Source organism: Mustela nigripes, chromosome 13, assembly GCF_022355385.1.
Source record: "Mustela nigripes isolate SB6536 chromosome 13, MUSNIG.SB6536, whole genome shotgun sequence".
NCBI lineage: Eukaryota > Metazoa > Chordata > Mammalia > Carnivora > Mustelidae > Mustela > Mustela nigripes.
In genome coordinates, this window is record NC_081569.1 from 5,865,741 (window position 1) to 5,891,313 (window position 25,573).

General features: G+C 54.4%; 2 protein-coding genes across 6 annotated transcripts in view; one reads left to right on the forward strand and one right to left on the reverse strand.

Moving 5' to 3' along the window:
• Positions 1-22,946, forward strand: part of KIF7 (kinesin family member 7) — a 28,716-nt gene extending 5,770 nt beyond the window's left edge. The window contains exons 6-22 of one of the 4 annotated variants that reach the window (XM_059371587.1): positions 371-487; positions 1,038-1,265; positions 1,996-2,129; positions 2,477-2,592; positions 2,770-2,922; positions 4,172-4,374; positions 16,021-16,218; positions 16,502-16,627; positions 16,755-16,931; positions 17,957-18,172; positions 18,868-19,074; positions 19,855-20,053; positions 20,172-20,318; positions 20,483-20,674; positions 21,455-21,506; positions 21,937-21,999; positions 22,678-22,946. In XM_059371587.1, coding sequence (XP_059227570.1) covers positions 371-487; positions 1,038-1,265; positions 1,996-2,129; positions 2,477-2,592; positions 2,770-2,922; positions 4,172-4,374; positions 16,021-16,218; positions 16,502-16,627; positions 16,755-16,931; positions 17,957-18,172; positions 18,868-19,074; positions 19,855-20,053; positions 20,172-20,318; positions 20,483-20,674; positions 21,455-21,506; positions 21,937-21,985 — 2,514 coding nt within the window. In that variant the 3' untranslated portion in view covers positions 21,986-21,999; positions 22,678-22,946. Of the gene's footprint in view, positions 1-370; positions 488-1,037; positions 1,266-1,995; positions 2,130-2,476; positions 2,593-2,769; positions 2,923-4,171; positions 4,375-16,020; positions 16,219-16,501; positions 16,628-16,754; positions 16,932-17,956; positions 18,173-18,867; positions 19,075-19,854; positions 20,054-20,171; positions 20,319-20,482; positions 21,433-21,454; positions 21,507-21,936; positions 22,000-22,677 lie in introns of those variants that run through there. The other 3 variants (XM_059371588.1, XM_059371585.1, XM_059371586.1) reach the window with 3 other exon arrangements.
• The window catches only part of TICRR (TOPBP1 interacting checkpoint and replication regulator), a 42,560-nt gene continuing 39,133 nt past the window's right edge, over positions 22,147-25,573 (reverse strand). Inside the window, exons 20-22 of one of the 2 annotated variants that reach the window (XM_059371584.1) lie at positions 23,233-25,330; positions 22,996-23,121; positions 22,147-22,262 (exon numbers count right to left, since the gene is read on the reverse strand). In XM_059371584.1, coding sequence (XP_059227567.1) covers positions 22,150-22,262; positions 22,996-23,121; positions 23,233-25,330 — 2,337 coding nt within the window. In that variant the 3' untranslated portion in view covers positions 22,147-22,149. Of the gene's footprint in view, positions 22,263-22,995; positions 25,331-25,573 lie in introns of both variants that reach the window. The other variant, XM_059371583.1, reaches the window with a different exon arrangement.

A 25,573-nucleotide genomic window follows, 5' to 3' on the forward strand; every position in this document is an offset into this window, starting at 1 on the left:
CAGGGTCTCTGTGAAATGGGCTAACGTTGGTATCTACCTTCTGGGGATGTTGTAAGGGCTGGAGGTGTATCAAGGGCCCAGACCAGCATGCTGTGGAGCCTCAGTAGGTTGTTCCTAGTAATAGCGGTAATGTTATTATTGTCAATAAAAGTGTGATTAATAATGGCAGGAGATGGTCCCAATAGCTTGCAGAGGGGACCACTGGCAGGGTGGGCTCTGGAGCCCCGATTGCCAGGCAGGGCCTGCAGTGGAGTAGCAAGTTGGACTAGGGGAGCCCCTGGCAGGGCAGAGGGAGGGCTGGGGTGTCCCAGAGAAAGGCAGGCTTGTCCTGCCAGCTCATGTCCCTGAAGCCTCTCTCCTTGCCCGGTAGGACGAGGACGGGGCAGTACAGCTGCTTGCACTGCAGAGCCAGGTGGCCCGGCTGGAGGAGGAGAACCGAGACTTTCTGGCCGCGCTGGAGGACGCCATGGAGCAGTACAAACTGCAGGTGGGCGGCGGGCTTCCTCCAGGGGAAACTGAGCCGAGCCTCTCTGCAGCAGAGGGAGTTAGCCACCGCCGGCTTCTGAGAGGGTGGGAAGAGATAGGGGAGGCATAGCTGGGCAAAAGCGTGGAGGTGAGGAACAGAATCTGGTGGATGGGCGCGCGGCATGGCAGTGAGCGGGCATGAGAGGTGGGACTGGAGGGGCTGCTGGTCTGTCCCTGGAGTCAGGCCTTTTTGTCCCAAGGTAACTGAGTCAGCATTGCTGCTGGCGCCCTCTCGCGGCTGTGATTGGCATGGAAGTGGAGGATTGACACAGAGGGCGGGATAGGGCCTAATAGGATGGGGTGAGAATTTGACCCTGAACTAGTGCAGCATGTGTTGGGAGTGTGCGGGGCCCTGAGAGGTGGTCAGAGATATTTGGCCCTTCTCGGTTTTTAGCCCAGAGAGGGTGGGGTGGCCTCAGACCTGTTCTACAGTTTTCTGCACTTCTGCCAGTGGGCGTCCATGCACCCTCCGCATCCGCGTCCCCCATCAGCCCCGGGAACTTGTCTTGCAGAGCGACCGGCTGCGGGAGCAGCAGCAGGAGATGGCAGAGCTGCGGCTGCGGCTAGAACTGGTGCGGCCTGGCTGGGGGGCCCCAGGGCTCCTGCAGGGTCTGCCTCCTGGGTCCTTTGTGCCTCGGCCTCACACAGCTCCTCTGGGGGGTGCCCACAGCCACGTGCTGGGCATGGTGCCTCCTGCCTGCCTTCCTGGAGACGAAGTTGGCCCCGAGAACTGGGGAGAGGTGAGGAAGTGGTGAGGCAAGCTGTCTCTTGAACTGGACAGGCTCAGACAGGGGAAAGGCAGTGCCGGGGAATGTGCCGCTCACCCTGGGCTTTCCTGGGACCAGCTGTGAGACGCCCTTTCCAGTGCCCCTAGGGGAAGGGCCAAAATTTGGCCTCTCAGAAGGATCTGCTGTCATTGGGCATTCAGGGCTGGCTGGAGATTGTGGAATGAGGAGGTTACAGAGGGGATTCTGGCTTCCGGCGCTGGCTGGGAAGCTTGTATACCTCCAGAGATGGGGAGCTTATCACCTCTCAGGCCACCCCTTTTGTCTTTGCAAGTATACTTTTCGAAAGGCCCTAATCTCCCTGAGCTTGTCTTCCTACTTATGACCTTTTGGACAAAGACTGTTCTGGCATCTTCTTCAAAGCTCTGAGTCATGTCTGCTGTAACAGCCCGATGCACAGAGAGGGAGGGCGTGAGTCTGGCAGTAGTCTGTTATATACCCGGTGCTCAGGCAGAGTGCAGACTTGGGTGCCTATGGCCTGTATATAAAGGAAGGGCAGATTGTCACCTGAGGAGTCCCAGGTGCTGTGGGTGTTGTGGGGTGGGGGAGAGGGGGAGCTCCTGCTCCAACTTGGGATGGGCGGTGGGGAGGGGAGGCATGGGGGGTGCAAAGACTGGTGATGGGAAATGACTGATGGAGGGTGCCCTGGAGGCTTCCTGTCCTGAGGCCATTGGCACTCCCCTAGCAGGTGACAAATGGCGGAGAGGCGGGAGCCAAGGTGGAGGCAGATGGGCCTGGAAGCGGAAGCAGTTCATCGGCGGCGGAGGAGGAGGGGGAGGAGCAAGTGGCGGAGCCGCCGCGGACCCTGCACCTGCGCAGGTGAGTGGGACCCGCCGCCCACCTGACAGGAAGCAGCTCAGCGCCCAGGCTGGGCCCAGGAAGGATCCCGTTGGAGTCCCGGGCTGTGCTCACCTCCAGGTCCTATTGGGAGGTACAGATGGGGGCGGTGGGCTTGGAACCCAGGGTTCTCACTGGGGTGAACGTGCTGTGGGGTTCAGGGTTCCCAGCCTTCAAGGCGGCCCTCAGTGCCCCCAAAAGCTCAGCCCTGTGCCTCAGTTCTCCCAGACTGTCACCCTGGTTCCACTGACTCTGAGGGGACCGAAGGCCCAGTGGCTTCTCTTCCTTCCTTGTGGGGAAGGGTACAGACCCCTGCTTCTGTCTTCCAGAAACGGAATCAGCAAGTGGAGCCAGAGGGTGGGGGCCCGCCCAGAGAGTCCACTCGACAGGAAGGGCCCAGAGCTTACCGTTGAGGAAGTGGGTGCAGCCATCCTGGGGCCCAGAGGTGAGCTGGGTCTGGGGCAGAGAGGGCTCTGACCCTCCCCTCCGTGGCCCTGCACTGCCCTCCTGGACGGTCCATGCCTCGTCCCTGGCTGTCTGGCCGCCCCTGCCCGGAGTGTGCCTCTTTCCTCCCCCACCTCCCCCTGTGGGGGCAGCGGCCTTGACAGTGGGTTTGTTACAGTCAGTGGTGGGAGCAAGGCCCCGGCTCGACCCCGTCAGACCCCAGCGGCCATGGCGTCTGAGTGGCGGCTGGCCCAAGCCCAGCAGAAGATCCGAGAACTGGCCATCAACATCCGCATGAAGGAGGAGCTCATTGGCGAGCTGGTCCGCACAGGTGAGGTGGTGGGCTCTCGGGTGGGGCTTCCACCTGGGGGTGGTTAGGAGCGGGGGCCCGTCGGCTTAGGTCTGGTAACCAGCCAGCCTCTTCCAGCTGGACGACCTTGAGCAAGTAGGATAGCGCCTCTGTGACTCGGTCTTCCCATCTCTAAGGTGGGGCTGGTAGTTCTACCTGTTTTATGGGTTGTTGAAGTGAGTTAATTCAGCTGGAGCGATGAGGCTGGTTCGCATTACCTGGTGGTAGTAGCAGGGGTTGTATTCATTAGTAGTGTGCTGGGTTAGCCCCATCATGCACACCGACTCTCTTGGTCTCAGGGAGCAAACAGTGTCCCCAGATCATGCTATCTGCCACCGGTGATGCGCGTCAAGGGGCTGGGAATGGTGTGAGGTAGTGACCAGCTGAGCCTTTTTATTTTAATAGTTATAGGTTTATTACAAAATGCCTTATGAAAAATTTCAAACCCACAGGGAGAGACTGGACCAGTGGGGCCCTTACCCACCACCCAGATTTAGCGTTACGAGCTTTTCCCCGCATTCATCTCTCCCTTTTCTCTTTGCTGAGGGCTTCGAAGCAAATCCCTGGCATCTTGTCACTGGGCCCCCACACCTTTCGGTATGCCTCTTTTTGGACATTTTAACCGAAATGCTGTGAGCATATCTAACAAAACTTACTGTCACCTGGACGCCCAAGGCACGGGCCCGTCCCCTCAGTTCCTCGGCAGGGTGTGCAGACCGCTGGTTTGCTGGAACCCAGCTCCCCATGTGTCCCACGTGCTGTGCGTGCTTGTTAGGCCTCTGAAGTCTCCCTTCTAGCTCCTTCTCACGTGTCTCAAATCCCCCACCTCCCAACCCCTGTGTTCTAGGTTTGCCTATTTGCTTCCTTGTGGTGTTATTTAACTTGTTCCTCTGTCCTCAGATTTCCTGCAAAGGAAGTTAATTCTAGAGGCTTAATTATATGCAGGCCCAAGGTCTGTATTTGTTAGCATGTATTAGGTAGAACTAAAGCCAGTTTAATCCATAATAGCTGTTACCAATAAGGCTCATTTAAAAAGCGAGCAATTTAAAAGAGTAGTTTAAGTAAGTAACTCACGTTACCAGTGGAACCAAAGTTTGGCAAAACCCGTGCAGGTGCCCATGGTGGACAGCCGTCTGGAACCCCGCCCAGGGGAGCGAAGGGATGGTCCCCCCTGGTGGAGGGGGCCCACCTGTGCTGAGGAGCACGCCCTCCCCCGCCCCCTTTCTACCAGGGAAGGCGGCCCAGGCCCTGAACCGCCAGCATAGCCAGCACATCCGGGAGCTGGAGCAGGAGGCAGAACAGGTGCGGGCTGAGCTGAGCGAAAGCCAGAGGCAGCTGCGGGAGCTCGAGGGCAAGGAGCCTCAGGACGCAGGCGAGCGCTCTCAGCTCCAGGAGTTCCGCAAGAGGGTCGCCGCCGCCCAGAGCCAGGTGCAGGTCAGTGTTGGGACCTTGGGGTGGTGGCTGGAGTCCTGGGATGGAGACACATGGGCCCCAGGGCCCAAGTTCACTGGAAGCAGTGGATGTTCAGGCCCTCATGGCCCTGGCTTCTGGCTGCTTTGGTGAACGACCTCCCGGCCTCCCAGGGTGAGGCTGGTGTTCCACAGAAGTCGGCAGCCGTGGGGGAGGAGGGGTCGGCTCAGCTTTAAACAGAGCAGGGGCAGGAAGGCTACTCCTGCTGCAGACCAGTGAGAGGGGAAGGGTGGGCATCGAAAGCAAGGTACCCCTTCCTCATGCCACCCTCCCCTCCCGCTTCCCTGGCCACTTACCTCTCTATTCCTTCTTCCCTCTGTCTTTCTACCCACCTGTCCATATGTCTGTCTCATCCATACACCCGTTTATCATTTTGTTGGTTTGTAACCCACTCTGGAGCTCCCCAGGGATAACCCGAAATGGGTCCCCACGCTCGGAGGGCAGGGAGAATGGGAGAAAGAGACAGCTACTCCAAGTAGGAAGGTGGCAGGTTTACTAAGCACGGGAACTTGTCTCGGGTGCCCCTCTTTCTGCAGTGGGCTCTGACCCATCAGCAAGGCATTGGATTCACTTCAAGGTAGCTCTTTTCGTGGCCCTCTGGCTATCTTGGAGGCAGATGCCCCAGGAACAACGTAGGCACATGTAAGAGAGAATACAGAATAAGACACGGATTCCAAATTCCAAAATCAGTCACTGCTTTTTCTAAGAGCCCATGATGTGAACCACTGATTTCTGAGTCCCCAAGGCTGGGGCTGGGATCACTCGGTTCACTTATGTTCTCGTGTGATTTAATAAAACCATGTGTCAGCAGACTCAGCTGTGAACACACTGCAGTCTGTCTGGATAATGGCACAGGTGCCTCCTCGTGGAGTGACAGTGTCCCAGGCCATGCTGTTTTGGAGGATAGCTGTTCTCAACAGAGACATCAGTGTTCAGTAAGAACAGACTTTGTGGGCTGTCCTCTAAGCCTTGCTGGATGAATTCAGTAAGGGTTTCTGTGTGTGCTGTAACCACCGGGCTAAAGGAGGGAACCAAGATGGCGGCCACATCGTATTACTGGAAACAATGTCCACCTGGCATTGAGACGCAGGATGGCCCCTTTAGGAAATTGGCCTGGTTATGCATACCGTGCATGTTGGCTGGGAGAGGCAGCACAGTCTGTGTAAAGATGGATGGGGGTGGGACGTACCCAGCCCCCACCTTCTTCCCTCCCTCCATGGTGCATATTCCGTTGCACTTATAGTGCATTTCAGCAAGTCCAGCTTGTAGCAGGACAACAGAATCCCCGTGGAGATTGGATAGTTCCCTTTCACCTGGGGGTGTGAAGTCACTCACCCAACCTGATGGGACATCCCGAGGCAGGTTCTGGTAGATGATCCCTTTCCCAGGCATGGTGGGGCTTGGTGTTCTCAGCAGCACAGCAGCTTGCTCTTCGGGAAGAGTTGGGACCACGGCTGTTTCCCGTGACTTCTATGTCTTTACAGGATTGGGTGCCTTGCTGGGGTCCCCAGTCCGACATAGGGGGCAACAGACCCTACTGGTTGATCAGCCAAATGTACGGAAGCCTAGGGCAATACTGTAGTCTACCCAGTCAGACTGGTCTTATGTCTTAATAGTTTAATCTGCTGGGGTTTTGGGGTTTTTTTTGGAAGTATAGTTGACACACAATGTTACAGTAGTTTTAGGTGCACAACACAGTGATTTGACAGGTCTGTGCTTGTGCGAGGCTCACCACAAGTGCAGCTTTCGCCTGTACCACCCCACACTGTTCCAGTAGCACTGACTGTGTTCCATATGCTGTGCCTTTCATCCCCGTGATTTATTCATTCCCTAGCTGGAAGCTTGGACCTCCCACTCCCCTTCACCCATTCTACCCATTCTCCTTTCTGCTAGCAGCCATCAGTTAGCTCCCTGTGCTGGTGGGTGTGCTTGTGATTTCTGTTTGTGCTGTTTGTTCATTTGTTCTTTAGATTCTGCATACTGGCAAAGATCGTATAGTATTTGTCTTTTATTTCACTTAGCATAGTACTCTCTGGGTCCATCCATGTGGTTGCAAATGGCAAGATCTCGTTCTTTTTTTAGGGCTCAATGGTAGTCATTGTGTATATATACCACATCTTTATCCATTCATTTATCAGTGGACACTTGGGCTGCTTCCGTATTTTGGCTCTCGTAAATAATGCTGCAGTGAGGGGCACCTGGGTGGCTCAGTCAGTTAAGCACCTGCCTTCAGCTCAGGTCATGATCCCAGGGTCCTGGGATCAAGCTCCACATCAGGCTGTCTGCTCAGCAAGGAGTCTGCCTCTCCCTTCTGCTTGTGCTTTCTCTCACTCAGTCCCTCAAATAAATAAAATCTTTAAAAAATAATACTGCAATAAACATAGCGGTGCTTGTATCCTTTCAAATTAGCATTTCTATTTCCTTTAAGTAAATACCGATGACTGGATCATATGGTATTTCTGTTTTTTGTTTTTTTTAATAATGTATGCTACTTTTTATTTAAAAATTTTTTTGAGATTTTATTTATTTGACAGAAATCACAAGTAGGTAGAGAGGCAGGTGGGGAGAGAGGGGGGAAGCAGGCTCCCTGCAGAGAGCCAGTTGTGGGGCTCGATCCCAGAACCCTGAGATCATGACCTGAGCCGAAGGCAGAGGCTTAACCCACTGAGCCACCCAGGTGCCCCGGTATTTCTGTTTTTAATTTTTGTGGACCCTCTAGACTATCTTCCATAGCGGCTGCCCTGATTTGCATTCCCAGCAGCAGTACATGAGGTTTCCTTCCCACCCACCACCCTCCACAACACTTGTTACTTCTCGTCTTTTTATTTCTAGCCATTCCAACAAGCACGAGGTGATACCTCATCGTGGTTTTGATTTGCATTTCCCTGATGATGAGTGATGGTTGAACATCTTTACGTACGTGTGTTGGCTGTCTGGAAGTCTTCTTTAGAGGAATGTCTGTTCATGTCTTCTGCCCATTTTTGATTGGATTATTTGTCTTTTTGGTGTTGAGTTGTGTAAGTTCTTCATATATTTTGGATACTAATCTCTCACTGGCTATGTCATTTGCAAATATCTTCTTCTATTCCAGAGGTTACCTTTTGTTCTGCTGCTGGTTTCCTTGCTGTGCAGAAGCTTTTTATTTGGACGTGGCCTCAACTCTATTTCTTCGTCTATTTCCCTTGTCTCAGGGGCCTAGCTGGAAAAATGTTGCTTCAGCTGATTTCAGAGAAGTTACTTCCTGTGCTCCCTTCTGTGATTTTTATGGTTTCAGGTCTCACATTTAGGTCCTTAACCCATTTGAGTTTATTTTTGTGTGTGGTGTAAGAAAGTGATCCAGTTTCATTCTTTTGCATGTAGTTGTCCAGTTTTCCCAACACCACTTGTTGAAGAGATTCTTTTTCCCGTTGGATAGTCTTGCTTCCTTTGTTAAAAATTAATTAACCCCATAAGCATGGTTTATTTCTGGGCTTTCTATTCTGTTTTGTTGATCCATGTGTCTTTTTATTTATTTATTTATTTGACAGACAAAGATCACAAGTGGGCAGAGAGACAGGCAGAGGGGCGGGGGGAAGAAGACTCCCCATTGAGCAGAGAGCCTGATGCGGGGCCTCGATCCCAGGACCCTGAGATCATGACCTGAGCTGAAGGTAGAGGCTTTAACCTACGCAAGCGCCCCTCCAAATCCATTTTGGAAAGCATCCAAATCCATTCGAGGAGGTCAGCACTACCCTGATACTAAAACCAGATAAAGACGCTGCCAAAAAAGGAACCACATGCCAGTATCTCTGATGAGCATAGATGCAAAAATCCTCAACAAAATACTAGTGAACCGAATCCAACAACACATTAAAAGAAAAATCATTCACCACAATCAAGTGGGATTTATTCCCAGGATGCAGGGAGGGGTGGTTCAATATTTGCAGATCAATCCATGTGCTACATCACATCAGTACGAGAAAGGATAAAAACCATAGGATCATTTCAACAGATGCAGCAAAAGCACTTGACAGACTACAACGTCCACCCACAATAAAAACCCTCCACAAAAGTGGGTTCAGAGGGAACAAACCTCAACATAATGAAGGCTACAGATGATAACCCGCAGCCAACACCACACTCAACGGTGAGAAACTGAGAGCTGTCCCCCTAAGGTCAGGAACAAGGTGATGGTGTCCACTCTCCCCAGTTTTATTCAACACAGTACAGGAAATCTTGCCCCCAGCAATCAGACAACACAAAGAAATAAAATGCAGCCAAATTGGTAAGAAAGAAGTAAAACTGTCACTATATGCAGATGACATACTAGATACAGAAAACCCTAGAGACTGCAACCAAAGAAACTGCTAGAACTGATAAATGAATTCAGTAAAGTTGCAGGATGCAAAATCAAGGTACAGAAATCTGTTGCAGCTCTTCACACTCATAATAAAGTAGCGGGAAGAGAAATTAAGAAAATAATTCAAAATATCTAGGAATAAACCTAACCAAAGAGGTAAAAGGCTTGTAATCTGAAAATCACAAAACACTGATGAAAGACATGGAAGATGACACAAATGGAAAGACAGACTATGCTCACGGACTGGATGAGCAAATGTTGTTAAAATGTCTGTTCCAGGGGCACCTGGGTGGCTCAGTGGGTTAAAGCCTCTGTCTTCAGCTCAGGTCATGATCTCAGGGTCCTGGGATCGAGCCCCGCATCGGGCTCTCTGCCCACCAGGGAGCCTGCTTTCCCCCCTCTCTCTGCCTGCCTCTCTGCCTACTTGTGATCTCTGTCAAATAAATAAAATCTTTAAAATAAATCTTTAAAATAAAATCTTTTTAAAAAATGGACTTGGAATAGTTTGAGAGCAATGGGTATTAACACTTCTTTAAATGTTCAGTTGAGGGCGCCTGGGTGGCTCAGGTCATGATCCCAGGGTCCTGGGATCGAGCCCCGCATCGGGCTCTCTGCTCAGCAGGGAGCCTGCTTCTCCCTCTCTCTCTGCCTGCCTCTCTGCCTACTTGTGATCTCTCTCTGTCAAATAAGTAAATAAAATCTTAAAAAAAAAAATGTTCAGGTGAGAGGAGCCTGGGTGGCTCAGTCAGTTAAGTGTCTGTCTCTAGATTTTTGCTCAGGGCATGATCTTGGGGTCCTGGGATCAGGCCCCGTGTCGGTCTCCCCACTCAGTGGGGAGTCTGCTTGATTCCCTCCCCCTTTGCCCTTCCCCCCGCTTGTGCTTTCTCCCTAAAATAAAATCTTTAAAAATAAATAAACATTTGGTAGAATTCACCTATGAAGCCATCTGGTGGTGAACTTTTGTTGGTTGGGAGTTTTTTTTTTTTTTTTTTTTTTATAACCAATTTAGTTTCATTGCTGATAATTGGTTTGTTCAAATTTTCTATTCCCAGTTCAGTTTTGGGAGGTTATATTTCTAGGAATTTATCCATTTCTCCTAGGTTGTTCAGTTTGTTGGCATATCATTTTTCTTTTCTTTTCTTTCTTTATTTTTTTAAGATTTTATTTATTTATTTGTCAGAGAGAGAGGGAGAGCAAGCACAGGCAGGCAGAATGGCAGGCAGAGTCAGAGGGAGAAGCAGGCTCCCTGCAGAGCAAGGAGCCCATTGTGGGACTCGATCCCAGGACGCTGGGATCATGACCTGAGCCGAAGGCAGCTGCTTAACCAACTGAGCCACCCAGGTGTCCCTGGCATATCATTTTTCATAATATTTTTACAGTCCTTTGTATTTCTGTGCTGTTGGTTGTTATTTCGCTTTCATTTCTGATTTTGTTTGTGTCTTTCCTCTCTCGTTTCTTTTTATTTATTTTTTTTGATAGGATCGGCTAAAGCTTTATCAATTTCATTGATCTTTTCAAGGAACCAGCTTCTGGTTTCATTGATCTGTTCTGTGGTTTCTTTAGTTTCTATATCATTTATTTCTTCTCTAATTGTTCTTGTTTCCTTCCTTACGCTGTATTTGGGTTTTGTTTTTCTTTTTCTAGCTCCTTTAGGTATAAGGTTAGCTTTTTTTGAGATTCTTCTTGCTTCTTGAGGTCAGCCTGTGTTGCTATCAAACTTCCCTCTTAGAACCACTTTTGTTGCATCCCAAAGACTTTGGAGTGTCATGTTTTCAGTTTCCTTTGTCTCTGTGTATGTTTTGGTTTCCTCTTTGATTTCTCGGTTGACCCCTTCACTGCCTCGTAGCATGTTTAACATCATGTACTTGTGTTCTTTCCAGATTTTTTCTTGTGGTTGATTTCTGGTTTCACAGTGTTGTGGTCAGAGAGGGTGCACAGGATATGACTTTGATCTTTTTGAATTTGTTTTGCGTCCCAATATATGCTCTATTCTGGTGAGTGTTCCGTGTGTACTTCAATGTATATCCTGCTGATTTAGGATGGAATGTTCTGGATATGTTTGTAAGATCCGTCCTGGTCCAGTGTGTCATTCAGAGCCACTGTCTCCTTGTTGATTTTTCTGTTTGGATGATCTGTCCATGGATGTAAATGGCCTGGTAGAGTCTCCCACTATTATTGTATTAGTATCGATTGCATAAATATTACAGTTGTTCTATCGTCTATCTTATCTATCTCCAATTCTTGTTGGATTGTCCCCTTAACAATTGTATAGTATCCTTTTTTGTTACGGGCTTTGTTTGAAATTCCATTTAGCCCCGTGTCAGTGCTGCTACCGGGCTGTCTTCACAGCCATTGCGTGATGGTCTCCATGCCCTCCCTTTCCATCTGCAGGCAACTTTCAGTCTGAAACGTGTCGTTTGTAGGCAGCACATAGATTGGTCTTATTTTTTTATGCATCCCATCACCCTATGTCTTTGTCCTTTGATTGGAGCCTTTAGTCCATTTACATTCCAAGTAATTACTGATCGCTATTGTACTTATTGCCATTTTGTTACTTATTTGTTGGTGGTTTTTTGTAGTTCCTCTTGGTTCCTTTATTCTCTTGCTCTCCCCGCACGGTTTGGTGGCTTTCTTTAATGATATACTTGGATTCCTTCCTCTTTATTTTTTGCATATCTGTTACTGATTTTTGATTTGCGGTTCCCAATACATTTGTGTATTATATTCTCTGCAGTTAGCATTCTATCTTCAGTTGAGGGCGGGTTGAGTTTGAACCCGTTCTTTACCTGCCTCCACAGTTTAGGTATAGGGTGCATAACTTTACATCCTCTGAAGAGTCTCTTCACTGAGTTTTACAAATAAACTTATTTTTACTGCTTTTGTGCTTGATACTTTTTTAACTCTTACTTTACAGTCTTTCCACGTTGAACATTTCTTGCAAGGCTGGTTTAGTGGCCATGAGCTCCTTTAGCTTTTGTTTGGGAAATTCATTATTACTCCTATTTTAGGAGGCCACTTTCTTCTGACCTGCAAAATTTCTGCTGAAAAATCCATGGTAGGTAACTGTTTTCTCTTCCCTGCTTTTTAAAAAAAAAATATTTATTTATTTATTTTTTTAAGATTTTATTTATTTGAGAGAGAGCGAGCAAGAGTGAGAGAAAACATGAGTTGGGGGAGAGGCAGAGGAAGAGGGAGAAGCAGGCTCTCCACTGAGTAGGGAACCAGATGGGGGGCTCGATCCTGGGACTCAGGGATCTTGACCTGAGCCGAAGGTGGATGCTTAACTGAGCCACCCAGGTGCTCCCCTTAACTTTTAAAAATTCTCTCTTTATCACTATTTTTTTGCCATTTTAATTACTAAATGTCTTAGTTTGGGCTTCCTTGGGTTAATTTTGTTGGGGGAGTTTCTGTACCTCCTGGATCTGGATCTTTTTCCTTCCCCAGATGATGGAAGTTTTCAGCTATAATTTCTTGAAATAAATTTTCTGCCCTCTTTTCTCCCTCCTCTTCTTCTGGATCCTTATAATGCAAAACTTACTACACTGGAGGGAGTCACTGAGTTCCCTAAGTCTCTTTTCATTTTGCATATTTTTTTTCCTCTCACCTGCTTGCCTTGATGACTTTCCATTACTCTGTCCTCCATTCTTCTGCTGCTTCTTGTCTACTTATTCTCTCTAGTGTCTTTTCCATTTCATTTATTCTATTCTCTGACTGGTTCTTCTTTAATCTCTTTGTCGAGGGTCTCACTGATGTCTGTTAGTCTTTTCTCAAGTCCAGTGAGTATCTTTGTTATTTAAATTCTTTATTATTTAAATTTATTATTTATATTACATTGTTATATATATATTATATGTATGATATATACTATAATAATAATAAGCTATTAATTTGCTATTTATTATTTAAATTTAAATCTTTATTATTTAAATTCTCTATTCAGGCATGTTAGTTATCTCTGTTTCACTTTGGTCTTTTGCTGATTTTTGTCCTGTTCTTACATTTGGGACATATTCCTCTGTCTCCTCATTTTGTCTAACTCTGTGTCTGTTTCTCTGTGTTCAGAAAGTTAGCTACAGCTCCTGCTCTTGAAATCAGTGCCCTTATGATGAAGAGGTCCCATAGTGCCTGCAGTGCAGTGTCCCCTGTTGCCCAGAACCTGACCAAATGTCTGCCCCCAGCCCACTGATGGGACTGCAGTCTGCTGTGTGAGGTCACAGGTCCCTCTCCTTGGTGGCAAGAGTCACTTTGGAGTGGTGCTGCCTCCTGTCGGGGCTGTTTGCACACTGCCACGCTTGTGGCCCAGGTTTCGATGGGCTCCTCCAAGAGCAGATTAAAGGGGGCAGAGATGTGACCTCCACAGGGACAGGGCATCCAGTTTTAGTAAGGTTTGCGGACTGGTCCTCTGGTGACCGGAACCTGCCATCATGCCTGGGACCAACTGCAGGGTTGGAGAAGGCGGATCTGTAAAGCATGGGGCACAGAGTGTTTGCAAGGTTTGCGGCCTTCTTCTGGGGGAGGATTCCTGTCTTGCTGGAACTCCGGCAGGCCTGGTTGCAGGGGCCAGATCCACTTGAGCATGGTGGGGTGGGATGGGGCTCAGTGTGCATAAGTTGAGTAGTAAATGTTGGTGCTGCCTGGTTCCTGCAGATGGCCGAGCACTGATGCTGGGGGCAGCAGAGGGGGAGGGTGCCTTCCAGCTCCTCTGTTCCTGGAGGAGTCTCCCAGTGACCTCTGTCCCTCCAGAACACCTCCGAGATTAGTGAATTTCTCTCCCTCCTGTATGCACCAGGCATTTTTTCAAACCACTGCTTCTGTGCTGTATCTCCTTGGCTCATGTGTTGTGCTCTCTCTGTAAGGGCAGGGACTTAACTTCCTGCCACCCTCGGGGCTCTCCCCTGAGCTGAGCCTGCTGAATTTTATAGTTCCAGGCTCTAAATATGCTAGTTGCTAGTTGTAAGAACTCTGAAAATTTGCCCCCTCTGGTTTTCAAAGCCAAATGCTATGGTAGTTGTCTCCTGTGGTGGCTCCCTGGTGTAAGGGTTTCCCTCCCTTCTTTATTTCTTTGGCATCTGTCCCTCCCGTGGACAGTCCTATGGTCCACTTAGCTCCCCACACCTCCTCCGCCCTTCCCTCCCTTTTCGATGCATTTAGTTGTGGAGTTTGATCTGCCATCCTCGGGTCATTTTCTGGGTCTTTTGGACCAATGCAAATGTTACGTAGCTGTACCCTGGGATGAGGCGAGCCTAAGGTTCTGCCCCTCCCCAGTCTTCCCACACCTCTCCCGCAACTTCCTGTATCCATTCGGCTTTCGTTGCGGCCATCTAGCCAGGAATCACTGTCCACCCGCACTCATACCCTTCATCTTCCAGAAGCTCTGGACGGGATTTGGGGCAAGGAAACTGACAGCAGTTTGTAGAAGGTCTCCCCGACATTTTTCTTTAGTCTCTGTGGGCAGGGCTTTGGAAGATACAAATTTAAGGGGCAGAGAAAGCGTGCAAGTTTTCTTCTAGAAGTTTTGGGGTGATTGCTCTTTAAATTTTTGCCTTTGTGGGGGTGACTTGGTGGCTCAGTCAGTGAAGCGTCTGCCTTCTGCTCAGAGTCCTGGGATCGAGTCCCGCATCGGGCACCTTGCTCAGCCAGGAGTCTGCGTCTCCTTCTGCCCTGCCTGCTGCTCCCCCTGCTTCTGTGCTCGCTCGCACTCTCTCTCTCTCTCAAAAATCTTTAAAAAAAATAATAAATTTTTCCTTTGTTTGGGGGCATGGGCCACATTGTCCATTTCCTCCTCAATTACCACAACGTCCTCCTCTTTATTCTGATCACCTCCTTAGAGAGTCCCTCTCTTAGCGTCTGAACCAGGCTTTGTCCCAAGCCCCGATGTCAACCGGAGGTGTCTCGTGCCCTCATCCTCATAACTTGCTTATTACTCTGCTCTCCCACTTTGTCCGCCAGCCTAGAAAGCAGTAGACTCTAATCCGTCCGTCTCTAATCTCAGCTCTTCTAACTCTAACTCAGGCCAAGGCCTCTAGCTGGGTCTCAGCGGCCACATGAACTGCCCACAGTCAAGGCCAGCCCACTGCACAGCCTTGCCTTCTGCTTCTCTACCCCAGCCCACAATCCCCTAAATCAGCCAGCATCTTCAGGGTGCCCCTGTCCTCACGTGGCCGTCCGTGAGTGTCTGACATAGGGGCTGCCCCTCCCCGCCACACACACAGAGCTCTGTGACCAGCTCAGGATTTCCCCTGATGCCTTCTTCCCCAAGGTCCATTCCTTCGGTGGTAATCTCCTTGGGAGCTTCCCAGAGGTAACCTTAAATCGGTCCCCACATCTGGAGGGCAGAGAGAGACCAAAGAGGCAGCCACTCCAGGTTGGAAGGTGGCAGGTTTAATAAGCAAAGGGAATTTATTGACAAAGCTGATCTTCGGTGGATCCCCATGCCTACCTGCTACATCTTGAAAGTTTATCAAGAGGCCTTCACTGGGTTCCGTCTTAGGAACCGTGCAGCGTTCCCAGCTCCTCGTCACTGTCTCAAGACCATGTCTTTGGAGCCCCCTGTGAGAGCGGGAAAGGCAGGCAGAAACCACATTCCAAGGACAGGGTGAGGCGCCTCTGATCACCCAGGTCCAGCCCATGGGTCAACCAGTGATCACGTCTTTCGATGATCTTCCTCAGCACCTTTGGTCGCAGTGGATGTGACCCACTGTCCGTTTTTCTGTGCATCCATTTGTCTTTCTCTTGTCTTTTTTCTGATGCTGCATTATCTCTTCATCCTGTTTTTTACCCTTCTGTGATCCCGTCCATCCGTCTGTCCAGCTGGCCATCCCTCTTTCCTTCCTAACTTTTCTCAGTTCCGGTGTCCGGGAGACACATAGTAGAAGGACCGGGAGTGCGGGCTCTGGAACTCAACTGCTTGGGTTTGAATCCCGCCTCTGCCTTTTACTAGCTGCGTGTCCTTGCTCGGGTTTCCTGACCTGTCGGTGCCTCAGTTTCCTAAGCTGTAAAGTAGGCATAATGGTAATCCTGCTTTTCCAGAGGAAGGTCAGGATCGCTTGATACAGAACACCTGCTGGGTGCCTGGGCCCTAGTTACCGTCAGACTGCCCCCCCATCGCCAGTCTGATGTCCTGGGTCTATGCACCCCCCCAGCCCCTGGGCATGTGTCCCCCTCTGTCCGCCCCTCTATCCCTTCCCCGGCCTTGGGTCCTGCCCATCCCGGTGGAGTGTCCGGCGGGGGGGTGGGCGGGCGGTGGCCCAGCGGAGGCTGTGTCGGTCCAGGTGCTGAAGGAGAGGAAGCAGGCGACGGAGCGGCTGGCGTCGCTGTCGGCGCAGCGCGAGAAGCGGCTGCAGGAGCTCGAGCGGCACGTGCAGCTCATGCGGCAACAGCAGGGGCAGCTGCAGCGGCGGCTGCGCGAGGAGACGGAGCAGAAGCGGCGCCTGGAGACCGAGATGAACAAGCGGCAGCACCGCGTCCAGGTCAGGCTCCCGGCGGGGGAAGCAGCCTACATCTGGGGGAGGCCCCCACCTCCTGCTCCCCTTGGGGCTGTGTGACCTCCTGAGCCGGTCGCTTGGCCTCCCTGAGTGTGTCCTCCAGCCTGGGGGAGGGCGGAGGCGGGCCGTGCGTGGAGTGGGGTCCCGTGAGATGCGGGGCGGCGAGCCTGTCCCCCCAGGGACTTTGGGGAGCCCAGGCAGCTCTTGGAGAGACCCGGCCTGCCCCCCACGGCCCCGCCGCTGAGCCTCTCGCCTGGTGCGTCCCCAGGAGCTGGAGCGAAGGCACGAGCAGCAGCAGAAGATCCTGAAGATCAAGACGGAAGAGATCGCGGCCTTCCAGCGGAAGCGACGCAGCGGCAGCAACGGCTCCGTGGTCAGCCTGGAGCAGCAGCAGGTGGGGGGGCGCCGCGCCCATGGCGGGGAGTGGGGGAGCCGTTCTCCCTGCTCTGACCCTGGGCAGCTGCTCACCAGCCCCGTTCCAGAGCTGAGTTTCCCTCCCCGGGCCCCCCACCCTCCCACAGAAGATCGAGGAGCAGAAGAGGTGGCTGGATCAGGAGATGGAGAAGGTCCTGCAGCAGCGGCGGGCCCTGGAGGAGCTGGGGCAGGAGCTCCACAAGCGGGAGGCCATCCTGGCCAAGAAGGAGGCCCTGATGCAGGAGAAGACGGGGCTGGAGAGTAAACGCCTGCGGTCCAGCCAGGTGAGGTCCGGCCAGGTGAGGTCTGGCCAGGCGAGGTCCCACCAGGTGAGGTCCAGCTAGGCGAGGTCCTCCCAGGAGAGACCTGGCAGGGGGGTTTCTGCTAGGTGAGGTTCTGCCAGGTGAGATTCCAATAAGTGGCTCCTTCCAGTTGAGGTTCCTCCGCCAGCGGACGGTAATCCCGCCAGGTAAGGTCTAGACAGGTGAGCTGCTTCTGGGTGGCGTCCCTGCCAGGTCAGTCCCAGCCATGTGATGCTTGGTCCTACGGGACTACAGCCTGCCAGCCCCTGGGGCCTCGGGGGCGTCAGGGTGTTTATGCTGCAGGCTCTGATGTGCGGGTAGAAGACGCTGGTTGGGGCTATGCGGGCAGAACGAGGACTGGCAGGTGGAGAACCAGCCCTCCCTGGTGCTGGACGTGGAGAGACCCGGGCACGTGGCCCAGCCCGCCTCTCTCCACCCCGTGTCATGGCTTCCTCCTAAATAAGACCTTCTGAGCCAGTTTCCACCTCAGTCGAGTGGAGTCGAGCAGAAGCCCCATGTTGCCACGCAGATTGCAAGGGGGTGTCAAACACAGAACCAGAGCCTGGGCCAGGAGCCGGTGCTCCCGCAAGGTCCCCACAGGGCTTCCGACCCGTTGTTGCTGTCACAGAGCACTCTGGAGGCCAGGAGCTCTCAGGGCACTGCCGGATCGTCCAGAACTTCCCTGTGTTCGCAGAGTCCTCTCTTCCTCCCACGCTGGGCTCCTGGAAGGGCCTGCTTTCTTTCGGTCCATGCCGTCCTCTTTTTCCAGTATCTTTTCCCGTGCTTGTCTGTGTCCTGGGCCATCCCTGGGGGCCAGCCCCTCCTTCGAGGCCCCACTCCCTGAGCCCCCGCAGGACGGAGAGCCAGGCCTGCCCACTGAGCTCTTGAGGGAAGCTCCAGCAGCCTCCTTTGCCTCCCTGGGTGGGGCTGGGCCACTTGTGTCCACCCGCTCCCGGGTGGGTGGACGGGCCCGCCCCCTCCCTGACCCCTGGTGGTGCCGCCCCCAGGCCCTCAGCGAGGACATCGTGCGCGTGTCCAGCCGGCTGGAGCACCTGGAGAAGGAGCTGTCAGAGAAGAGCGGGCAGCTGCGGCAGGGCAGCGCCCAGAGCCAGCAGCGCCTGCGCGGGGAGATCGACGCCCTGCGCCAGGAGAAGGACTCGCTGCTGAAGCAGCGCCTGGACATCGACGGCAAGCTGAGGCGGGGCAGCCTGCTGTCGCCCGAGGTAAGCCCTGTGGCCGGGCTTCACTGGTCCCTCATCTGTCTGTGCTCCGCGGCCCTCCCCGGTGCTGGGCCCTGCTGCTCCCCAAATGTGTTTTTCCCGCCAGTGAGACCCAGAGGGGGGTGGTGGCTGGGGGGATGCTGGCCTGGCCCTGGTGCCAGCTCTGGCCGCCTGGGCTGGGACACGCGGGCCGGGGCCTTGAGGTTCCCACCCAGGAAGACCCCGGGTGCACCCCGCGTCCTGTGCAGTGTTAGCCGCATGTGTCGTGCCTGGGCTCCCTGGGTGGGAAGGAGTGTCAGCAGCACAGCCCCGCAGCAGGGAGAGCCTTGCTCAGCCCCGCAGACCTGCTGGTGCCTGCACGGCAGTCCCGCCACACCTGCCCTTCCGTGTAATGTTCTCGGCTTCCTGGTGTAGACAGCGGGAGAGGCAGGCAGTCTACTGCGGAAAGCGGCTTCTCAGAGTCCTGGCGGCCCCCTGGGGTCGAGGCTGGACCCCCCCCCCCACCACCACCACCCTGGGGTCGAGGCTGCCATACGGGGCGGGGACTCTGTTCCTGACATGATGACTGCCTGCTTAGGACGAGGGGACATGCTGTCTCCTCTGTGGCCGGACGCTGGCATTGTCGGCTCAGGTCTGTCACTCGGGAAGTGGGCGCAAGAAGCCGGGCCTCCCTCTGCACACGGGCCTGTGTCCCATAGGAGGAGCGGACGCTGTTCCAGCTGGACGAGGCCATCGAGGCCCTGGACGCGGCCATTGAGTACAAGAACGAGGCCATCACGTGCCGCCAGCAGGTGCTGCGGGCTTCGGCCTCCTTGCTGTCCCAGTGTGAGATGAACCTCATGGCCAAGCTCAGCTACCTCTCGTCCTCAGAGACCAGAGCCCTGCTCTGCAAGTATTTTGACAAGGTGGGTCACTGGCTCCCAGCGTCGCCTTCTGGTGCTTGCTTGGAGGGGAGCGGCAGGGGCGTCTGATGGCAGCTGCAGAGAAGGCCCTGTTTCCTCCCAAGTGCGGGGACAGAATCAGGGCTAACTCGTCTCCAGGACTGCCTCAGACTCTCCTTCCTAAAGCCTTTCTTAGTGAAAGTAAGACCCAGTCCTCTCCTCACTTTGTCCCTGTCCATGGGTCCCTTCAGTGTACCCATTGGATCAGTGGTTCTCAGCAGGGAGGGTTTTGCCTCCAGGGGACATCTGGCCATGTCTGGAGAGGCTTCCAGTCACCACCGCAGTGCGGGTGGGGGTCTAGGGATGCCGCTGACTCCCCTACAACCTACCAGACAGGCACCTACAACCACACATTTTCTGCCTACCATGCCAGTAGTGCCAGGGTTGAGAAACCCTGGCCACAGGGAGATCCCGCCACTCGCTCTGTCTGGGCGCTTAGGAGCATGTGACAAGGGAGGAAGGAGGTTGAGGCAGGGACAGAAAATAATCTGGTTAAAAAAAGCGCAGACTCTTTTTTTGTCATTGGGCCATCATTGCCTAGAAGACTGTCCAGGTGTCCGAGGCCCTGTCTTGGCTCAGCAGGACCCCCTGGCGGTTTCCTGGTGACCTTCACCTTGGGGCAGCGGTGGTGGCGAGTTGGCTGAATCCCGGTCGCGTCTCCCCCTATCCCTCCCTCACCGTGGGCACTATCTGGGGAAGGGAGCCGCCAGGGCCAGGGGCCAAGCGTGTCTGGGTTTGGGACAGGTCGTGACGCTCCGGGAAGAGCAGCACCAGCAGCAGATTGCCTTCTCCGAGCTGGAGATGCAGCTGGAGGAGCAGCAGAGGCTGGTCTACTGGCTGGAGGTGGCGCTGGAGCGGCAGCGCCTGGAGATGGACCGCCAGCTGACCCTGCAGCAGAAGGAACACGAGCAGAGCGTGCAGCTGCTGCTGCAGCAGAGCCGAGGTGAGCGCCCCGCCGGCCCCGCCCACCCCGCCGGCCCCGCCCCCGCTGGCCCCGCCCCCGCTGGCCCCACCCCGCCCGCGGCCCCTCACCCCTCCGGCTCGGGGTCTGTCCCCTGCAGATCACCTAGGGGAGGGCCTAGCAGACAGCAAGAGGCACTACGAGAGCCGGATTCAAGCCCTGGAGAAGGAGCTGGGCCGCCACATGTGGCTGAACCAGGAACTGAAGCAGAAACTCGGTAGCTGGAGCGCTGCCGGCCCGAGCAGGGGTAATTCTCCCCCGAACCACCGAGCGGCCCCCGTTTCCCCGCTTTTTGCCATGTCGGGTTGAGGCCTGCGGGGAGCTGGGAAACCGCGCTAACCTCAGGTTTTCATGGGCGGGTCACGCGTCGCTCGCGGCCTCCGGCTCTGACAACAGCGCCCTCACGCCCAGTGCCAGGTGCGGAGAAGAGGACGCTGTGCCTGGAGAGTCGACCAGCCCCCGGGCCCGAAGACGAGCTCCCCGCCGCGCCCGAGCTGCTCCGGCCACAGCCCCTCCCTGACGGCGCCCCCCGCGCCCGGGAAGAGGTGCGGGACTTGGTCCGGGCCCCCCTCCCGCTGACTTGGAAACGGTCGAGTCTGTGCGGTGAGGAGCAGGGCTCGGTGGAGGAGGCGCGGCCGCGGGAGGCCCCCGAGCCCCTGGCAGGGCGGGTGCTCTCCGGTGCGGAGGTGGCTCTGCCCTGGAACTTCGGGGTCCTGGCCAAAGCCCGGCGGGACCTGCGCAGAGCCAGCCCAGGAATGATTGACGTCAGGAAAAACCCCCTGTAGGCTTGTGGGCAGAGCCTGCCTTGGGGCGGGGGACGACCCTCTGAGCCCCTGCGCAGTTCCGCTGCCTGCCTCTGCTTCTGGGAAGGACAGTCTCGATTTCCCACCGCAGATCCAGGTCCTGATCTTGACCCCATTGGAGTCTGCAAATTCTGGCTACAGCCCAAATGAATGGGACTCAATTTTTTAAATATGCAGACTGATGCCCCCTTTTACCTTTGAGCTATGGTACCATATTGCCATCTTTTGGCTTGAGAGTTTGCAAAAGGCACTTCTGGCCTCAAGCCTACGGCTGTGTGCCCGTCTTTCTGGAGTTCAGCCAGAGCCAGACCCAGAACCGTCAGTGCCATCCGGGTAGGGTTTTAAATGGTCTTAGGTTTATGGTGGGAATGGGGAAGCTTTGCCTATTTTTAGAGTTTTGTAAAACCATTTTATAATAAATGAGTGTCTCTGAAAGGAGAAATAGGAGTTTGACTTGGTTTCACCTACAAGACAAGAGAATTTGATCTGAGGACATGACGGGCTTGAAAGCATGTCAGACCCCTGAACCAGGGCCAAGTGAGAGCTGTGCCCCCCCACCCCAACCTGTCCTGGGTTGCAGGGCTGACTTGGAGACGAGACACGGCACCAGCCACCACTGGAGCTCTGCCAGGGTAAGTCAAGCTGAGGCCTCGAGGTTTAAACAGAAAGGCACTGAATGCTGCATAGATGGAGAGGGTTTTATTAGGACGTGAGGAAGTTAAATTCATTCTCTGTCGGGCACAGCCTTCAGCTTTGACCCATCAGGAGCCCTTTCTCCCACTTCCCAAGTGAGGGGGTGGTTGCTGGACTGGTTTTGGTCTCCGGGACGTGAGGGCTAGAAGGGAAGCCTGCGCTGAGGTCCTGGTCTGCCTCCCCTAGCAAGGGGCAGGGCTGGGCGGCAGGCCTCCTGGGAGGGGGAGTAAAACCCGGAAGGGACTCTTGTGGGAATCACAGAGACCTGAGACCAGGCCCTGGTAGCTGCAGGCTCCTGGGGACCAGGCTGACTTCATCTTTTGGGCCTCCTCTGTTCAGAGCGCCCCGCTTCTTCCTGTTTCTGTGCAGCCAGCCCAGGGTGACGCGGGACAGAGTAGTCAGGTCCTGGCTCAGATGAACGGAGTTTCTGGGGTAAGAATTCCTCTATGACTGGAGGCCAGAATTCCTGAAACGGCCAGAGCAAACAGCTCTCCAAGCACTGGTCTGTCCTGGGAAGGTGGTGGCTCTGGTCAAGCCCAGTGGTGGGTGTCGTATGAAGTCCCCCACCCAGTTGCATCCTAACTAGCTTATCAGCTTCTTCCGGGTGTAAGTTCTGCTGATGGGGCGTCTCCTGGAGAATGCTCGGCTGAAAGGAGATTCCTCGGCTGTTGGGGGGAGGACCTCTATGTCCTCATCTAGAACAAGACAGAGGGCATGCAGGACGTGAGCATGGAACAGAAAAGGGGCTTGAACGGGAGGGGATCCACATGCAGAGGATGTCCCCCCAGCCCTGCCTGCGGCTCACGTGCTGAGGAAGGGCAACCTGTGCTTTCTACTGGGCTGTGCCCTCACGCCAGCACGGGGCGGTGGCGGTTAGTGACTGAGAAAGCACAGTACCGTGGTCTGAATTCCTTCAGCTGTTTGTACATTTAAATTCTTGTCTTGGGGGCCGTGGCCTCCCGTGTTCCTCTACAGTTCTAGATGTTTCTCCCCTGGTAGTGCACTAAGCACCTGCAAGCCAGTCCCATCCCAGGTGGGGTTGAGGAAAGGGAATCCCCATGTCCAGACGCTGAGCACAACAGCCGGTCTCTAATCCTAATCTAATCACAGAGGTGTGACCCTCCCAGAGGTATGACTGCCAGTACATCACCTGCCACCTGTGCTGCCCGACACACACTCCTCAGGTGCCCGTGACTACACTGCACAGAGGTCACTCCTTCCAGAAGCTGTTTCACGACACTCTGGAGTTCCAGCGGTGGAGTTTCTCTGGGACGAGCACAGGACCCCACAGGGACAAAGTCCTCTGTCCCAGCTCGGGCACTCCTTCCGACTCCTCCACGATCCCACTGTCTGGCAACCCTGAGCTACCTCTGGGGAGTCACCCGAAGGACCCACGTAAGTCTCCAGGACCCTCGCTTAACGAGTTACCTCTGGCTTCGTGATACTGTGAGGAAGGCGTCCTCCCTTGGAACAGCAGCGGAGAGTGGGTGAGAGCCTGCAGGCCGCTGGCTGAGAGGCAGCTGCGCAGCGCCCAGCCGGGTGGGGGCGTGGAAGCTATGGGAGGGGACAGGGTGAGCACGGTCCCGTGGTACCCCCAGACAAGGGAGCCTCCCGATGCCTCTGTGCCCAGCACCGCCAGCCGCAACCCCAGGGACACAGACTCACCTGGAAGGAACACCTCGTCGTCGCCCGCGGAGGGCAGGTGCTGCCCGCTCGCACGCGGAGATGGCTCCCTGCTCCTGCTAAGCTCTGCGTCTCCTCTCGGCTCCTCACAAGCTCTCTTGGCTGGAACCTCCGTTTCCTCCTTGGCAGGAAGGAGCCTCTTCCTGGAACCCAACCCGAACTGTCCCCAGGAGGCTTCCTCAGCCTGAGGCGCACAGTCCCTGGGAGGTGACTGGTCTGGCAGCCGGCACACCCCCTCAAGCTCAAAATCCCCCACAAGGGGCGTCCTGCTGCTGCCGAGTTCAAGGCCTCGCTCCCTTCTCTCCGGCTGGAGCAGGGACACGCCTGCAAGGTCAGTGCCGCCGCCCACCGCCCTCTTCCTCCGCGGCCAGTCTTTAATGGTGTCAGGAGTGGTCTTCCCGCTGTGCTTGGGAGACGGGGTCCAGGGAACACCGACGTCTGTTTGAAACGGAGAGGGGGTGCTAGAGGGGCAGCGGGTGGGGGTACAGGACTGGCAGATGTAGGTCTGTCCCCCGCTCTTGCCGGGGGTGCTGTGTGAGGGGCGAAGGCAGGGGGGCGACACGTAGGTGGCTTCAGGTTTCCCCGAGGCCTTGGTGGCCCCAGACATGCTGAGTGCAGGGAGGGTGCTCTCCTCTCCCGGGGATGTCCCCTCCTGTCCCAGAGGCTCGGCTTCGGCTAGGGAGCTGGGGTCTATCTTTTTAATCCGCAGCTTGGGCAGGCCGGAAGCTTGCATCTCCAGCTCCACCTCATAGGCCTGGGGGCTGCCAGAGGCTCGGGAAGGCCGAGTCGGGGCTTGCGGGTTCTCCAGCTGCGTGGCGGCCTGGCGCTGCCTTCTGTCCGTGGTGCAGCGCAGGGCATAGGACAGGGCCAGGGGAGAGCTGGGCCCGCAGGAAGGTGGGGATGGAGCACTCCCGGGGTTGCACAGAGAAGGCTTCTCCTGGGCCACCACTGTCCTTGACGCCTCACCTTCTCCCGCTGGCATGACGTGGCCGGGCGTGCCGTCGCTGCTGTGGTGCTCTGCCTGGTCCAGGAGAGCGAGCTCGTCGGGGTCACTCATGACAAGAGGAGAGGACATACACCAGTCACTCCTGTAGCCCGTCCCAGAATAACTGTGTCTTTCCGGGGAAGGCTGAGGAGAGAGGGTCACTTCCTTCTGGTTCTTTCTAGTGTCTGTGAGGGCAGCTGGGTTGCCAGCTGTGGGAATCCTAGGCACAGCTGAGGTGCTCGGGTCCAGGTTAGGGGTCTCTCTCTGCCTTTTTCCAATTTTGGAAGGGGGCCGAGGGGGCACGGGGTCAGACTGGGTTATCTGTGAGATTCGGGGGGGAGTGGAAGGAACAGGACAGGAGAGAGACAAGGCTCCAGTGGGTGCTTTCAGGGGCTCTTCCCAGTCCAGTTCTTCAGGGGGAGGAGAGTCTATCGAAAATTCCCGAAATGGACTCTTGGAAATCTCACCTAAGGGAGAGGTCAAAAGTTTTTCTAGAGAAAGAGGTGGGGGAGAAGTCAGATTCGTGCTCCTCGGTGTCTTGGAGACTGAGAGGGCTTCATCCTTCCATTTCTGCATGAGTGCCTCTGCCTGAGGAGGACTCTCCTCAGGGACATGGGGATGATAGTGTGTTGGCTCCGGAGCGGATTCCTGTAGCGCCCCCGAGGCTGCTGCTCTGGGAGGCGTTATCAGGGCAGACCCGACGGGAGTCAGACTCTCACTCCTGATCAGGGCTTCCGGGCCGGAGGGGCTCTCGGGACTGGAAGTCAGTGAAGGTGGCCAAGAACTCAGAAATCCAGGTGATTGACCCCTTGGCCTTTTGGGAGTTCTTGGCGTCTTCTTTTCGAGAGGAGAGGTTCCTCCTTTTGCCAGGGATTGTCCTTTCCGAGGAGTGACTTTGGGTTGAGACGGTGAGCCCCAGCTATGTGAGGACTCTTTTAAGGACTCCTTAAAAATGACCTGTTTCGCAGGAGTCACCTCCGTCGGGGGCTTCTGCCGACTTTCAGGGGTGCGCAGTGGCATGCGTGGGGAATGAGGGAACCTTCTTGGTGTAGCTTTAGAAGAGCTTGGAGATTTCTGGTTCCTCTTCTTAGGAGTCTACAAAGAGATGCTTATTTCAGTGCCTAAATACCATAATAACCTGTACTCGCTGTTGAGTATTTTAGTCCTCTCTAAAATAGAAAGGCAGATGGGAGATATCTGGGCAGCCGACAGAATGACCATAAGCTGGCTTTCCAACAGTGACACGTTTCCGATTCCAGCCATGACCCAGATTTCACTTGGCTACTTTTTCTAGCGCCAAACACGGAGTCTAATCTTGGGTCTGGGACAAAAAAAGTT